At 45.6% G+C, this 16,234-nt stretch overlaps 2 protein-coding genes across 7 annotated transcripts in view; both read right to left on the bottom strand.

Moving 5' to 3' along the window:
- LOC148506343 (uncharacterized) overlaps nucleotides 1–6,188 on the bottom strand; it is a 36,536-nt gene extending 30,348 nt beyond the window's left edge. The window contains exon 1 of the mRNA XM_088446869.1: nucleotides 6,077–6,188. Coding sequence (XP_088302995.1) covers nucleotides 6,077–6,188 — 112 coding nt within the window. The remainder of the gene's footprint in view (nucleotides 1–6,076) is intronic.
- A 3,767-nt stretch (nucleotides 6,189–9,955) lies between these two features.
- Nucleotides 9,956–16,234, bottom strand: part of LOC148506344 (uncharacterized) — a 38,773-nt gene continuing 32,494 nt past the window's right edge. For 5 of the 6 annotated variants that reach the window (XM_088446834.1, XM_088446833.1, XM_088446836.1 and 2 more), the window contains exons 12-14: nucleotides 14,163–14,219; nucleotides 13,336–13,389; nucleotides 9,956–12,080 (exon numbers count right to left, since the gene is read on the bottom strand). In XM_088446834.1, coding sequence (XP_088302960.1) covers nucleotides 12,076–12,080; nucleotides 13,336–13,389; nucleotides 14,163–14,219 — 116 coding nt within the window. In that variant the 3' untranslated portion in view covers nucleotides 9,956–12,075. Of the gene's footprint in view, nucleotides 12,081–13,327; nucleotides 13,390–14,162; nucleotides 14,220–16,234 lie in introns of those variants that run through there. The other variant, XM_088446838.1, reaches the window with a different exon arrangement.

The following is a 16,234-nucleotide window of genomic DNA, read 5'->3' on the forward strand; positions in this document are numbered from 1 at the left end:
CTGGGGCCCGTGGCCGGGCCTCACAAAACTAGATGCCATGGTATGTAGTCGGAATTCTGTTGCTATGTGTGCCTCTGTAAAATCTCCCCAGAGCAGCACACCGCGTGACATCATGACGTCACACGGACCAGCCCTGCTCCCCACACACAGTTTCTGCACTGTAGCCTACTTTGCAGTGTTTGGGATGGGAGGGGAGTGCAGGTGAGTTTTTGGGCCGCATAGACACGCTGGGGCTTGTAACTTCTAATACAAAAACAGGAAAACTTCCTGGCCCACTGCCTAACCACTACTGCACAATGACAAGCGGCCCGATCAGCCGCCCGCTTGTCATTGCAAAACCTTTAGTCAGGATCGGCCCACCCGTTAAGCGGGGCGATGATGTCACGCAGCCGCCGGCCGGCCGCCTGCTGCTTGTGCTTTGAATACGTTCGCTGTGCCAGCTCCTCCTAGGATGCTCACACTTTTCTGGAATCAAGGTGAGCACAGGTAATCCACTTGTCAGGCTGTCAGCCACTTCCTTGGAGGGGGAGGAGGATGGCAGCTGTAATTAGGGGAACAATGTTATATTCTCTGTGTGGAGCAATGTGGGTTTTTTTTCCCTGGGGGGGGCTGATGATAATTTATTCATAAAGAAGTCCTTTCATTTGAGGTCACACACTCCTTTCAATGAAACCAGTCTCCTTCCATGATACTACTCCCCTTATATTAGTGCCGGGTGGGGGGCATTTTGACTTTTCGCACTGGGAGCCCGCAGCCCTAGAAAAATCCCTGCCATAGGTAGGAACTATGGTTGTGTGTTTTCTTGTACTGTGTGAATGCATAATAAATGAATAAGTGTGTGTGTCAGTAAGTGTGTGTGTCAGTAAGGGTCAGTAAGTTGTGTCTGTGTCAGTAAGGGGTATCTGTCAGTAAGTATTAATAATAATGTGCCAATAAGTGGTGTCAGTAAGGGTTTCAGTATGTGGTATCTGTCAATAAGTGTGCGTCAGTAAGTGGCATCTGTATCAGTAAGAGGTGTCTGTGTAGGTAAGTGTGTCTATGTCAGTAAGCGGTATCTGTTAGAAAGTGTGTTTGTGTCAGTAATAGGTGTATGTGTAGGTAAGTGTGTTAGTAAGTGGTGTCTGTGTCAATAAGTGTGTGTCAGTAAGTGTTTTTGTTAGAAAGGTGTGTCAGTAAGTGTGTTTGTATCTGTGTCAGTAAGATATCTGTGTCAGAAAATGCTATCTGTCAGTAAGGGATGTCTGTGGCTGTGTGTGTCTGTGGGGAAGTATTTGTGTGTAGCTTTAGGCCAGTTTGTGTATATATAACAATAATAGGAAAGGGGATCAAAGGCCATACATACAGATAATCTCAAATAGGTGGATTGTAGCAAACCAATAATAGTCCAAAGTAAATCATATGAGGTGTGTAACCATTTAAAGGTGTTTTCCTTCCAAAGGAACCATTATGTGTTTTGTTGCCATACCACTTGTGTGAGTTATTGGTACGCTAAAATTTTGGAAGATATTGGTGGCGAGTCCCTTTCACTTTTGTACATGTGGGAACTATATAAACACCATTTCCACGATCAACACAGGGGGATATATTTATTCATTTACTCATCAGTACTTCACATTGTGTGCCTCTTCTTTTTTTCTCATTCCATTGCATATTAATCCCTCACATTATAGAGTCATTTTGAGAAGAGAGGAAGGTATCGTTCAGATTGACTTTTTGGAAACCTTCTCTTGAATTTTGGACTATTCTTGGTTTGGTACCATCCACCTATTTGAGATTATCTGTATGTATCGCTTTTGATCCCCTTTCCTATTATTGTTATGTATTAGTGTTTCACCTGATTGGGCAGGATTTTGGTGAGTGGGATTGGGCAGATACTGTGTGTGCGCCGGAGTTCTACTTAACCAGTTTTTCAGTTTGTGTATATGGCTATGGGGGCCGTGTGTGTGTATATGGCTATGGGGGCCGTGTCTGTGTGTGCGTCTATGGGGGCCGTGTCTGTGTGTGCGTCTACGGGGGCCGTGTGTGTGTGTGTGCGGCTATGGGGGCCGTGTGTGTGTGTGCGTCTATGGGGGCCGTGTGTGCGTCTACGGGGGCCGTGTGTGTGTGTGCGTCTATGGGGGCCGTGTGTGTGTGTGCGTCTATGGGGGCGGTGTGTGTGTGTGTGCGGCTATGGGGGCCGTGTGTGTGTGCGGCTATGGGGGCCGTGTCTGTGTGTGCGTCTATGGGGGCCGTGTGTGTGTGTGTGTGTGTGTGCGGCTATGGGGGCCGTGTGTGTGCGTCTATGGGGGCCGTGTGTGTGTGTGTGTGTGCGTCTATGGGGGCCGTGTGTGTGTGTGCGGCTATGGGGGCCGTGTGTGCGGCTATGGGGGCTGTGTGTGTGTGCGTCTATGGGGGCCGTGTGTGTGCGTCTATGGGGGCCGTGTGTGTGTGTGCGGCTATGGGGGCCGTGTGTGTGTGTGTGTGCGTCTATGGGGGCCGTGTGTGTGTGTGTGTGCGTCTATGGGGGCCGTGTGTGTGTGTGCGTCTATGGGGGCCGTGTGTGTGTGTGCGTCTATCGGGGCCGTGTGTGTGTGTGCGTCTATCGGGGCCGTGTGTGTGTGTGTGCGTCTATCGGGGCCGTGTGTGTGTGTGTGCGTCTATGGGGGCCGTGTGTGTGTGTGTGCGGCTATGGGGGCCGTGTGTGTGCGGCTATGGGGGCCGTGTGTGTGTGGTTATGGGGGCCGTGTGTGTCTGGTTATGCGGGCTGTGTGTAAAATTGTATGCAGTTGAGGGAGTGGGGCCCCAAACTGATATCTTGCTTAGGGCCCCATGATATCTAAATCCGGCTCTGCCTGTCAGTGATACATTACAGTATATGATGGGAATGTGAGGGATGTGGTTTATATGATAACAAGGTGTGGGCGGGGTTTCCTGTACAGAACGGTAAGATATATATATATACTAAAGCCAGTGCAGTAACTATGATATAAATCAATAAGACAACCTGGCTCCTGGTCTAACTCACTACTATGATAACCTGATCCAATTATTACTGCAGCTTCCTGTATATAGGAAATTGCCCCCCTCTTACTTACACAACATCAAAGAAACACAAAATGTATCAGGAAGCGCTGCAAATTGTCACATTACTCACATATTAATGCAAATAATTCTTAAGATATTTTATTAAAAAAAATGTGTATAAAATGAAAAGAAAAATGGCCATCAATTATTCAAAATAGACGATATATTGGGATATAGGGCCTGATTCAGACCCGCTCGCGAGCGGGTCGATGGTGGCCCAGAGCACATGCGTACGACGGAGCTGGCTCCGTCGTGCGCATGCGCGAGACCTGGATAGCGACGGGGAAGCCGTCGCTCCGGGTCTCGCTACAAAGGGGGCGTGCTGTCGATGTTGAGTGACAGCACGCCCCCTTTGGTGGGCGGGCCGGGGCGTGTCTGCCCAGACGGAGGCGTTCCCATGGGAACGCCTACCATCTGGAGCCGGCCCCACTGACATCACAAGTGATGTCAGTGGGAGTGCTTTTGGCTCTGATAGCGGCCAAAAGCACTCTTGGGCTTGCGGCAACGAGACCCTACCGCAAGGGTCTCGTCGCAAGCCCGATGGTCGCAATGGTCTTGACCATCGCGACCATCATCATGGACGCTCGCATAAGCTGTGGGTGGTAACCCACAGCTATGCGAGCGGCCAAGAGACCGCACCATTAAAAAAAAACATCCTGATTCAGAGCGGGCGCTCGTTCAGAGCGTCTGGCTCGGAATCAGGCCCATATTCCTAAAAATTACAAATACAGCAAACATACATATAATAATGGCTTTATCAGGATGGCATATACATATTTCTGAACTGTTAATAAAGCCAAACATACAATCACATCTCCACAAGTTTCAGTCTGAGGAAGCCGCTGAGGCCGGGAAACACGTTAGACCCACTACTTCATTAAAGCCTTCCAGCTCTCATCCTAACGTGCTGCTACTTCTTCCTTCCTCCCCACCTCCCCCATCTGTGTCACTCCTGTGTGTCTGCCCCTCCCTTTTAGAATGTAAGCTCTTTTGAGCAGGGCCCTCTACCCTCTTGTACTTCTCCCTACTGTATATTCATTTATCTCTTACTCCCCACTAGGGCAACTAACACCTGGCTGCTTAGGTGGGTGTAAAGGTCGCTAATATAGCAATGTTTATTATCCATGTCCTTGTCCTGTATTGTATTGTACTGTAAGTCGCTGGTTACTTATTTGTTTATGTACTATGAAAGGTGCTGCGGAACACTTGTGGCGCCATATAAAAAAATGATAATAATAATAATAATAATAATAATAATAAAGTGTATTGCTCCACGCTGCATGCAGGGAAAGGATATTCAGCTGAAAGTGCGCTGTCGCTGGGAACAAGGGGTAATAAAGTCTCTTCTACGATGCTCCTAGTGAGTATTATCACACTGACTGAGGCCCTGATTCAGAGCCGGACGCTCTGACAGAGCGCTTGCTCTGAATCAGGGCCGGGCTTTTTTTTTTTTAGAACGGGAACGCCTCAGTTTGTGCAGCCACTCCCCCGGACCGCCCACCAAAGGGGGCGTGCTGTCACTCAACATCGACAGCACGCCCCCTTTGGTACAAGACCTGGAGCGACGGTTTGCCCGTCGCTATGCGGGTCTCGCGCAAGCGCACTGGGCCACCATCGACCCGCTTGCGAGCGCATAGCGCTCGCGAGCGGGTCAGAATCAGGCCCTGAGTGACATAAAGGCACTGGAGGACTGAGGTAATATCCCAGTAAAAGAGTGTGCTGATTGATTGAACTGTCTGGAATAAATACTGGTGTCATTACTATCAGTACACCATATAGGAAGGAGCAGACTGCTAACTGCCCTTATAAAAGGGAAGCGATCCAAGTATAAAAACTAATCAATCCATTTGTGACTCCCAGTTTAACAAGTGCATTACAAGGGAGAAGGAGTCTCAAAAAAATCTCTTATATAAATAGCAACAAAGCACTATGTATAATTGTATATATGTTCTCCTAAACTGGAGTACTGAATAAGCTATACTCACTCAGAGGAGAGTTATGGTGTGTACATACGTAGCGATCTGCCTGCGATACGATATCGCTGTCAGATCGTTATAAACCTTCCCTGGTATGCTGGCAATCGTTGATAACGGGTCCCTATAGTAACCTGCTGAAAATCGAGCAAGTTGACCGGCATGCACGGCCGATGGACGGCCGGGCTGGAGGTCACTGACACCGGGTGCAGCGGAACACCCGGTCCACGTGCACCTCCAGCCACCCCCTAGTTGCGGCCCTGACCTCACTAGGGGGCATATTCATCAATAGGCTACTAAAGCCTCCTAAAAATGTTCTATTCATCTCGCCATGAGATGAGGTGGTGGTTAAAACAGTACCAGAGCAATTATGCGCAGTGTTAAGGTGCATACACACGGGACGATCTGTACCACCAACAACATGAAAGATATCTCTCAGTGAGTCATCCTGCCACATCTCTGAACAGGCAAAGTTGACGATATCGCCCAGATTGGCCTGTGTGCACGGAGGATCAAAGATATCGTTATCATTCATGCGGGAACGCGCATCATTGGTCGTTCACTGCATAAAAATGAATGAAATGAACTATATATTGTTAAACAATATCGTTCATATCTTAACGATATATCTGTCCGTGTGTACGCATCTTTACTGCGCAAGCGGGAGCTGATTTCACGCATGCGCACTACAGTAGGTTGCGCAGGGCCACAGGGGGCAAAGGGAGGCAAATGGAGCCAACGCCATCTATAGATAATATAGAGTAGAGTTTGCTGAATACGGGCCTCTAATAATGAATGGTCCCGTTACTTAAACCAGTGCGGTACAGTGAGTGTGGTTGCCGTTGAGTTCCCGACACTACTGGTGGGAGAGTGGGTAGGGTGGGTGAGCGGCGCCATTCGCTACAAGTGATACAACTTCCCAGTGGGTACATGCAATACAGAGAAAGTGACTGACTGCTAAAGACTGTCATCTATGCAGAGAGTTTCAGAGACAGAAGTCCACCGAGTGATGAGCGAGACATCGGGTAAACCATACTCACTTTGCCGGCAACTGGCGCAGCCGAGGAGAAAAGCCATGACCGATATTGCGAGCCCTCCAAGAATCCAGGTGCCAAACGCCGTGTGGGATATGTCCGCTGCGCCAGGTCCCATTCACAGCCACGTCCTCACCCAACCTTCTCTCAGCCACGTCCAGATGTTCTAACTCATCCTTCCTCTTCCTCACTTTATCCGTCACCGGTTATCTTCTTCGCACTGTTCAGCAACCTCTCCTTCTCGGTCAGTAGTCCCTCACCTGGCTTGTCGGTTCCCTTTTTCTGTCTCCCTCCCTCTCTCTAGTCACTGACTCTCCGATGATGAGAGTATGAGAAAGACTTTATAGTGTTTGTATCTACGCCACCCCCGGTTGGAGACTAAGCAGCCTCGGAGAACCATGATTCACACCAACCCAACAAAACCACAAAAGGACAGGAAGCTGCACTGTAAAACCCGGCCACTTCAGAGCCTCCACTTGCCCTAATTTCAGTTTCTGCCTGCAGCGAGGGGTCTATGTAACACGCCAATAGTCTAAGCTGCTCGTGAGCTTCCTCTGATACAAAACAATTCACGTGTTCAGGGAGAAGCCCCAACTTCGGGGAACGCTGTCATCCAGGCAGATCTGCCCATTGCTTTAAACCTTGGACATGACAAAAGATAACTCCCAGGTCTGCCTGTTGGATATGATTATAAATGCACAGCAGATCTGTCGTCATATCTAGCACATAAAATAAATCTACAAGGCAGCAGAATCCTGTATAAAAGGAATTGTTTTCAGTTATGGGTAAATAGAAAAAAAAGCAAGATCTTTTGTACGATTCTCTATCTATGGGATAGAGAGTTGTCTCAATATTAAAAGACTTATAAAAGCTTTCTACTGTATTTACAGTATATTGTAATAATTATATTTCACAGATATGCAAGACAGCTTTTTATCCCTGCAATCTGTATGAATGCAGAATAGAGCAGGCAGGGGGTAAGCTGTATACACACTGGCCGATATATTGGCCGATCAGTTGATCGGCCGATACATCGGGTGTCCATCGGCCAGTGTGTACCAGCAATATGTCTGTGAACGACGTCGCTCGCAGACATATCGCATCGGCTGTGCTGCACAGCCGATGGACAGATATAACTGCAGATACAGTATATCTGTCCATTGGCAAGTGTGTACAGGCGATCAGCCAATCACCCGTACACATGCAGCAGCAACTGCCCTCAGTGTGTATAAACGACCATCATCTACAGATATACAGTATCTTTGCAGTGTGTACCCATCTGTAGAGTGAAATGTTTGATAATTGCAGGCCCTGCAGGTCCTCTCTTATATTACATGCGCAGGGGAGAGGGGGTGGTGGTTGGGCTGAGGCTGTAATGAAGGAATCCCTTTTATCAACGAGTGCTATCATACGCAACAAGTTTGATAGTATTACTGCCTCACTGCACTGAGGTCGTGGGTTCAAATACCACTGCGACCCTGTGTGGAGTTTGCATATACTCCCTGTGCTTGCATGGGTTTCCTCCGGGTACTCCGGTTTCCCCCCACACTACAAAAATATACTGGTAGGTTAATTAGCTCCCAATACAAATGAACCCTACTGTATGTATGTAAGTGTGTGAGCATGTGATAGGGAATATAGAGTGTAAGCTACACTGGGGCAGGGACTGATTTGAATGGCTAAATATTCTCTGTAAAGTGCTGCGGAATATGTGTGCGCTATATAAATAACTGGTAATAAATAAATAATAATGGCGCTCCAGCCAATCAGCTGCAAACTGACATCTGTTTGACAAATGCCAGACTATTGGTAATCTGCGCAGGTAGCAAGTTAGATTGATGCTGATGCTCGCAGAAAAGATTTATTTGCAAAGTGACTGACAGACAAGGACAGTTTGTGGGCGGCAACGGGGGAGGGGGTGACGTAAATGCAGGCATGTCGCCATCGTTTTTGGTGCGTGCCTGCGACTGTGATCCCGTTTGCAGGTGCATGCAGCAGGTGGGTTTTTCCCCTATTTTAAAACTGCACTTTAGCGACACAAAAATATACTGGCACCCATTTTCCAGTACCCCAAATCTGACCGGACTATTTATTTTAATCCAAAAATACTGTTTTCTGTCATTCTTCAGCACTTTTACAAAAAAGCTTCTAGCAACCTTTTAACACAACTTAAGGACACAAAGTACTTTTATTAGGGCTAATAGTACATATCTGTAATGATTTCCTGTGTCAGGGCGTCTAATATTGGGGTACAGACTGACTCCCCCAATCTATTCAGTACTTTCCGCCTGAGATGCATTCGCCTATTTGCGTTTTCGCCTGTTTGGCAATTCAATAGGGTGAAACGCGGAGACGCACATGTCGCAAATTCGCGTCCCAAACAGGCGAAGGTGACGGAAAGTATAACAGGCGAAAAGCCCGGGACTTTTTGTGGCTAATTGAACATGGGCTTTAGTGTAAGAAAAACCTATAATTGGTTCAATAATGTGAACTGCAAAACTAAGCTTAATCAGAATCTCCAGTTTATCTAAAACAAAAGTGTATGCTGATTATACTGATTACACTGATTACACTAATTACACTGATTACACTGATTATACTGATTACACTGATTACACTGATTACACTGATTATACTGATTACACTAATTACACTGATTATACTGATTACACTAATTACACTGATTATACTGATTACACCGATTACACCGATTACACCAATTACACTGATTACACTGATTACACCGATTATACCGATTACACCGATTACACCGACTATACTGTTTACACTGATTACACCGACTATACTGATTACACTGATTACACTGATTACACTGATTACACTGATTACACTGATTACACTGATTACACCGATTATACAGATTACACCGACTATACTGTTTACACTGATTACACCGATTATACCGATTATACCGATTACACCGACTATACTGTTTACACTGATTACACCGATTACACCGATTATACCGATTATACTGATTACACCGATTACACCGACTATACTGTTTACACTGATTACACCGACTATACTGATTACACTGATTATACTGATTATACTGATTATACTGATTACACTGATTATACTGATTACACTTATTATACTGATTACACTTATTATACTGATTACACTGATTACACATAGGGCCTAATGGTTTTCCTTTTGAAATGCAAGATCCATCCACAAAATGGAATTGCGTAAATCTCTGAGGGGCCCATTTATCATTGGATATTTGAGATATAATACCCGAAAAAAAATGTTTTCAGGGGTGAACCTCAAATATTAAGTTTCCTCCGGATGTGCTGTGGTCCCTCCATTACCGCGGCGCAGGCAACCGCCTCCCTCCTAGGTTTCTATGGGGGATGCGATGCTGCCAAATTTACCAACATCCACAATGCGATGCATTCCGAATATTGGCCCCCACAGCTAACGCCATCTATGGGCTACATCGCACATACTTAGCCTCCGGAACCCTCCCCCGGCTATGGCAGCAGCACTGACAGATCTTGCATCAAAAGACTCCCCCCCCCCGTGGTGACTTGTGTGGGTGGTGCAGGGGTTTCCGGGGAAGGGGGGAGAGGCGGCCTGTCGGGAGACTTGCCTGTTTCTCCAGGGGGCTGGCAGCACCACCTGATTTTTGGGAGGCTCCCGGCCGTCCCAGGAGCGTTAGCAATTATGTATCTACCATCAGACAATGGCTATTATTTACTAAACTAACCTGTACAAGAAAAATGATATCTACGATCTGATTGTCCCTTTAAATCTAGCAGCTGAAGATGGGGCTGCGGCGGCTTTAAAACGTGCTAGGGTAGCAAATGTACCCCTTGGAGTGATTGAGCACAATGGAAGGCAAATACACCCATACATTTAATATACAGCCTTTAGTAACATATAAACACATGTGAATAAAAAAAAAACACAAAACAAAAATAAATAGGCATTGAAGACAAAAATTGCATGTCCAAATATCCAAATTACAGTATGGTTAATACAATGAATTATGAATTAGTTTTGCTGTAGTTTTTACATTTCCATTTAATAAGACTGAGCTCAGGTCTAAAAGTGTTTGGCAATGAAAGAAACCCGACTATTGGGGGTTTCGCTTCTCACTCTCTGGACCAGAAGACCCTCATTTGTCTCTTATACAACTCCGAGTCCTCTGTAGATGGAACTGTAACAATTATGAATGGATGTTGCCAAAATCTCAGGTTTTTGTCAGCGACAAAGCAAACGGAAACAAAGAAATATCTACAAAATAATAATAAGGTATAAAAAGATATTTACAGGTTCTATCTCTTCTCAGGAATGATAAATCACATCAAAAAGGTCACATTATATATCACAATGTCAAACCTAAAAGTCCATTTACTAACTGCAGGATAGGCGGATGAACAGAACAATGAATTATAAACGTACTGTATGTGCTCATTTGACCAAGATTATATTATTATAAGTAACTCTTGAATCCATGTTGACCACACTGGGGAAAACTGGTGCTAAGGAAAAATTTTATGTAACCCATAGCAACCAATCAGATTCTGACAATTTATCTAGTACAGTTTAGAAAATGAAAGCAAATATCTGATTGGCTGTTATAAATACCTTCTTGCGCAGCAGTTTTCATGAATATTCTCATACTACTGAATGTAAATTTCTAGTAGCATTGTAAACTCAACGTCCATATTGCTGTCATCCTGAGGCGGCCATTTTTAATTCAGATTTTTCCAGCAGGTTGAACCATATGGGAAAAACGTGTGGACTGACAGGCTATTTTGGTAATTTACCATGATCATCCCACATTATTGTGGTTGATAGGATGCTAGAAGGTGAAATTAATTAGCGCTAGCACAAAATGGCCCCTCTCTGATTTTCTCCATGATCCAAATTTTGTCACAGGCTGTAAACATCTCTTCACATTTTTTGGTCAGTTTCACAACCAGAGTAGGAAAACGTAGTGGAGTCAGATGCGGCCTCTGACTTACTAGATGACGAGGAATATGAGTGTGGCTGGGGGAGGGGGTTGCGTTTCTTGGCTGGGAAAATACATTGGTAATCTCTCATTTTGATGCCCGAGCTTTCTCACATTATTATCGCGATGTTATGTATCGCCATTTTAATTTTATAAAATCTGTATATAAAATAAAATTAATTAAAGAAATTAAAAAAATTAGAAGATAAAAAAAAAAGAGGGAGAGCAATAATCTTCATTTTTATCTTCCTGGCTATGAACGTACTAGCCAAATAATGACCCCAACCATAGAGTAATATATTAAAAAGAAACGTCAGACAGAGGATAAAGTATTTTGAAGCGATGAATAAAAACCAAACACAAACTGATGCAATAAAGCCCCTAAAACGACGTGGTGTGTATGAATAGCTTGTGGCGTGCTATGTTGTATTGTACAGTTTGATTTAACCGTGTATGAAAGTTTTAGAAATGTTTAGTCTATTCCCAGTTAAAAATCCAGTAATGTCTTTACAGTCTTCAGTTAAGGCCAGGCAACAGCCGTCTGCATAAGAACGTCCCATTAGCAGATTGCCAAACTGTAAATGGTTGGAGAGCTGGACTCGGTCATTCGTCCGAGACAAGGAATATAAAATGCAGAACTAGATGCTGAAGGTCCATTTCCTTACACCACAACCTCACGTCTTTCGGCCTCGGAGTAGCAGATTTAAATAACTCGTACATGTTCAATTCTCAGACTTGCAGGTTAAAACTTCCGAGGCGAACGAGAGACTGGAAGCCAAAGTAGGCACACGACAACGCCACAATGCGGAATGGTCTGGCATGGAAAGGGGTATAGATTTCTGGCATGTCCGAAAAAAGAGCCACATTTTACCTCCATGGAGAAATTAGGCTGAGAATGTGCAGAAAATAAAAAATAATCCGGATCATCTTTTTTCTTCTTTTTTACTGCATTGGTCAGGAAATAAGGGAGAAATCTTCCAGCGTTAAACGTGGGTCAGCCCTTCAACATCTACGGGTCCTAACCTGCAACACAACAATATAAAAAAAATAATATGAGAGGCAAGACACAACTTTGTCCGAGGATGGGAACCTTCTCTGTTTGTGCCCGAGGAACCCCAATATTTGTGCCGACTGAATTTCAGGGGCTCACATTTGTGCTGGCAGAACTTCACTTTTCTATCATCTTACTGCATTCTATTTGCCTATTTTTATTCAAGAACTATTTGAGCAAAAAAAACACCCCAAAAAACTAGAGACGAGGGGTTCATTTTTGCTGAAAACTGACACTTTGGGATTCCGAGTTGAGCCAAGTCCCAGCTCGGATCACTTTTGGGGTTCCCATTAGAACAGAGTCTCAGCTCAGGTCTTCGTGTAAGTTTTTAACTCGGATCTAAAATCTGGATCTCAGGTTTTTGAAATGATTTTAGCTGTTTTTATAAATTTTTTTTTTTTTTTAAAAATAAACCCAAAACTGAACCGAAACACTTGAGGGTGGTTTTGCCAAAAACAAAACCATAACATTTGGGGGTGGTTTTGCCTAAACCAAAACACGGGGGTCCACGCACATCTCACACAAATGTACAACAAAAATATGCACATTGCATGCAATTTGTAAGTATTTTATTAGATGCGCAGAGTTATGGAAGATAAAACTGCAACCTCACCAGTTCGCTCACTCAGGTGTCGCCCCAAGTGACTTCATGTGGCTCTTTCACGTTAGCCGAAGATGCCAACTGGCTCATTAGAAAAGTTAAAATGAGAACCTAATGGTCTAGTTGATATAGGCAGTATGGGATACGAATGCCTCATTTGCAGATATGGAGGAACTGCTCCCAGTATACCCGTATATGGCCTGGAGATCCCTAAAGGACAGGGAAATGCACAACCTCAGTCATTTACAGATGTTAGCTATGGTTAGGGTCAAGACATGACTATGGTATGGGAGAGGCCTGGGATGTGGTGGAGTTTGGTTGTCGTAGAGCTATGGGAGATGGGACGGGGGGACGGGGACTGGGACGGGGCAGCCATCAGAAAGAGCGGGCTAGTGGTTGTAGAAAAGGGAAAATTTGAGTAAATTCTTTAAAATGAAATATAACTGCACTTTTCTCTATGAGACATAATAGGTTACTGCCTTGGCGGTCACAGAATGACCAGATCCTACAAGCTCTTCCCTTTGGTGGCGCTATGAACACTTAAGTCTTTGGAACTGACCCCCCATGGTTACTTATACCCCATCCATTCATCTCGGTGAAACTGATCGCTTATAATAATTACCCACCTGTATTCCCATTAACCACATTTTCATAATCTGGCATATCATCGTCTTCACTGTCTGCAAAAGACAACGCAGTATAAACAGCATATTAGTTATTTATATATTACGGTGAAACGAGCGTAATGCATACGCAGCCATAAATGGACAGAGCGGTCACCGTCACAAACGGAGAAAAGAGAATTGTCACATAGGAGAAAATAAATTCAGTAATCTGTATGTTACCATGTTGTTGATGTAAAACAATTAAGTGTTATTATGTATTATAATGGTCATTTCAGGTCATGGTTACCATGACTCCCTCTAGAACTGCCGGGAACAATAATCCATCAGAATATGGAAGCGCAGTGCCCTATCGCCACGTTACACTGCAGGAAAGGAGCATGACATGGAATGTGATGTGACACCCTGCACTGTCCTGGCTCATTCCATGACACCAGACAGGTATGGTATCTATCTAGCAGAGATCCAATGCGAGGGACCATCATCATTATAAGGTACAATGCACTGTCTGACGGCTCTTTACAGCAACATTGGCTTTATCAGCTGACATGCCACTTGGTGCCCACACGTGGCAGGCAGAGCATGCTGGGACTTGTAGTGTCAGCGGGAGGACTGCAAGATACCTATCTATATTTTACAAGCTATGATCTCGCTAACACTTTGGTTATTATTAAAGGGACATTATTTGAATATAATCAGCACATAACAGTGGTAATATCATGTTTTTTCCTTGCTTTTTTTTTATATATATATATATATATACAGTATATATATATATATATATACAGTATATATATATATATATATATATATACGGGTACAGAACTCACCTGGATTCATCGGGAGTTTTTCTGCGTCATTCACATTGACGTACTCTAGACTCCCACCTGGGGAATAAGGAGAGTGATGGGCATTAGATTCTGCGGTACGGAGCCAGCTGTCCCTGGAGCTTGTCCACCGCACTCCAACAACAATGCTGCTTATCTTCTCCATCTCAATTCTGGGTTTGGTGCACAATGTTGACAACTAGAATGTCGACACCAAAATGTCAACATGTCTCAATGTTAACATTCTGGTGGTCGACATGGACAATAATATGTCAACATGACATTTTTAGGGTATGTGAGTCCTAACCTTAATCCTGCCCTAACCACAACCTAACCCTAACATGGACTGTCGACGTTTTGACCGTGTTGACATTCAGGTCATGTTTACATTCAGGGGTCGACATAATGACTGCATACCCCCATTTCTTGCTGCCATCCATAAATGTCATTCTCTCTGTCGCGCCCCTCAGCCACAGTCTTACTTCTCATGTCTATGTATGGGTGTTATTATATCTGCTCTGTGTAAGGGCATCGTTCCCCACCAGCTATGGCCTGCTGGAGGCAATGCCTCATACTTTGTATAATAATTGTGCGTGGTCTGTCCCAGGTCAGACTCACACAATGGGATCCATCCCCCTCCTCCCCCTGCTAACAGCTCCCACTGCACGGGGCGGAGAGAAGGGACCACTAAAGAGTACAGCCGGGGGCATTGTAATGACCCGGGGGAGAGAAAGACCCCTCCACCAGTTGAATGATTACTATTATTAACATTGTTAGACTTGGTTGGTGCATATTCACTGGCTAATATACCATAAACATACACTGCTCCAGGGCCGTAACTAGGGTGGCGCGACCAGTGCCTTGCCACAGGGCACCACAGGTCAGGGGGCGCTGTTTGGGCCTGTCACTTATCTGTTTATTATCATTCTCACTTGTAGCTTCCTCTTATATCATCCCCAGTATCTCCTGGCCTCCCCTATCTCTTCCCTGGCCCTTCCCCATGAGGCCATGGCCCTCTCTCAGGTGCACTATATTATGTCCCTATTTATCCCCAGCATCTCCTGGCCTCCCCTATCTCTTCCCTGGCCCTTCCCCATGAGGCCATGGCCCTCTCTCAGGTGCACTATATTATGTCCCTATTTATCCCCAGCATCTCCCGGCCTCCCCTATCTCTTCCCTGGCCCTTCCCCATGAGGCCATGGCCCTCTCTCAGGTGCACTATATTATGTCCCTATTTATCCCCAGCATCTCCTGGCCTCCCCTATCTCTTCCCTGGCCCTTCCCCATGAGGCCATGGCCCTCTCTCAGGTGCACTATATTATGTCCCTATTTATCCCCAGCATCTCCTGGCCTCTCCTATCTCTTCCCAGGCCCTTCCCCATGAGGCCATGGCCCTCTCTCAGGTGCACTATGTTATGTCCCTATTTATCCCCAGCATCTCCTGGCCTCCCCTATCTCTTCCCTGGCCCTTCCCCATGAGGCCATGGCCCTCTCTCAGGTGCACTATATTATGTCCCTATTTATCCCCAGCATCTCCTGGCCTCCCCTATCTCTTCCCTGGCCCTTCCCCATGAGGCCATGGCCCTCTCTCAGGTGCACTATATTATGTCCCTATTTATCCCCAGCATCTCCTGGCCTCCCCTATCTCTTCCCTGGCCCTTCCCCATGAGGCCATGGCCCTCTCTCAGGTGCACTATATTATGTCCCTATTTATCCCCAGCATCTCCTGGTCTCCCCTATCTCTTCCCTGGCCCTTCCCCATGAGGCCAGGGCCCTCTCTCAGGTGCACTATATTATGTCCCTATTTATCCCCAGCATCTCCTGGCCTCTCCTATCTCTTCCCTGGCCCTTCCCCATGAGGCCATGGCCCTCTCTCAGGTGCACTATATTATGTCCCTATTTATCTCCAGCATCTCCTGGCCTCTCCTATCTCTTCCCTGGCCCTTCCCCCATGAGGCCATGGCCCTCTCTCAGGTGCACTATATTATGTCCCTATTTATCCCCAGCATCTCCTGGCCTCCCCATCTCTTCCCTGGCCCTTCCCCATAAGGCCATGGCCCTCTCTCAGGTGCACT

This window comes from Taudactylus pleione, unplaced genomic scaffold (assembly GCF_031769625.1).
Source record: "Taudactylus pleione unplaced genomic scaffold, aTauple2 ptg000407l, whole genome shotgun sequence".
In the NCBI taxonomy this organism is placed as follows: Eukaryota; Metazoa; Chordata; class Amphibia; order Anura; family Myobatrachidae; genus Taudactylus; species Taudactylus pleione.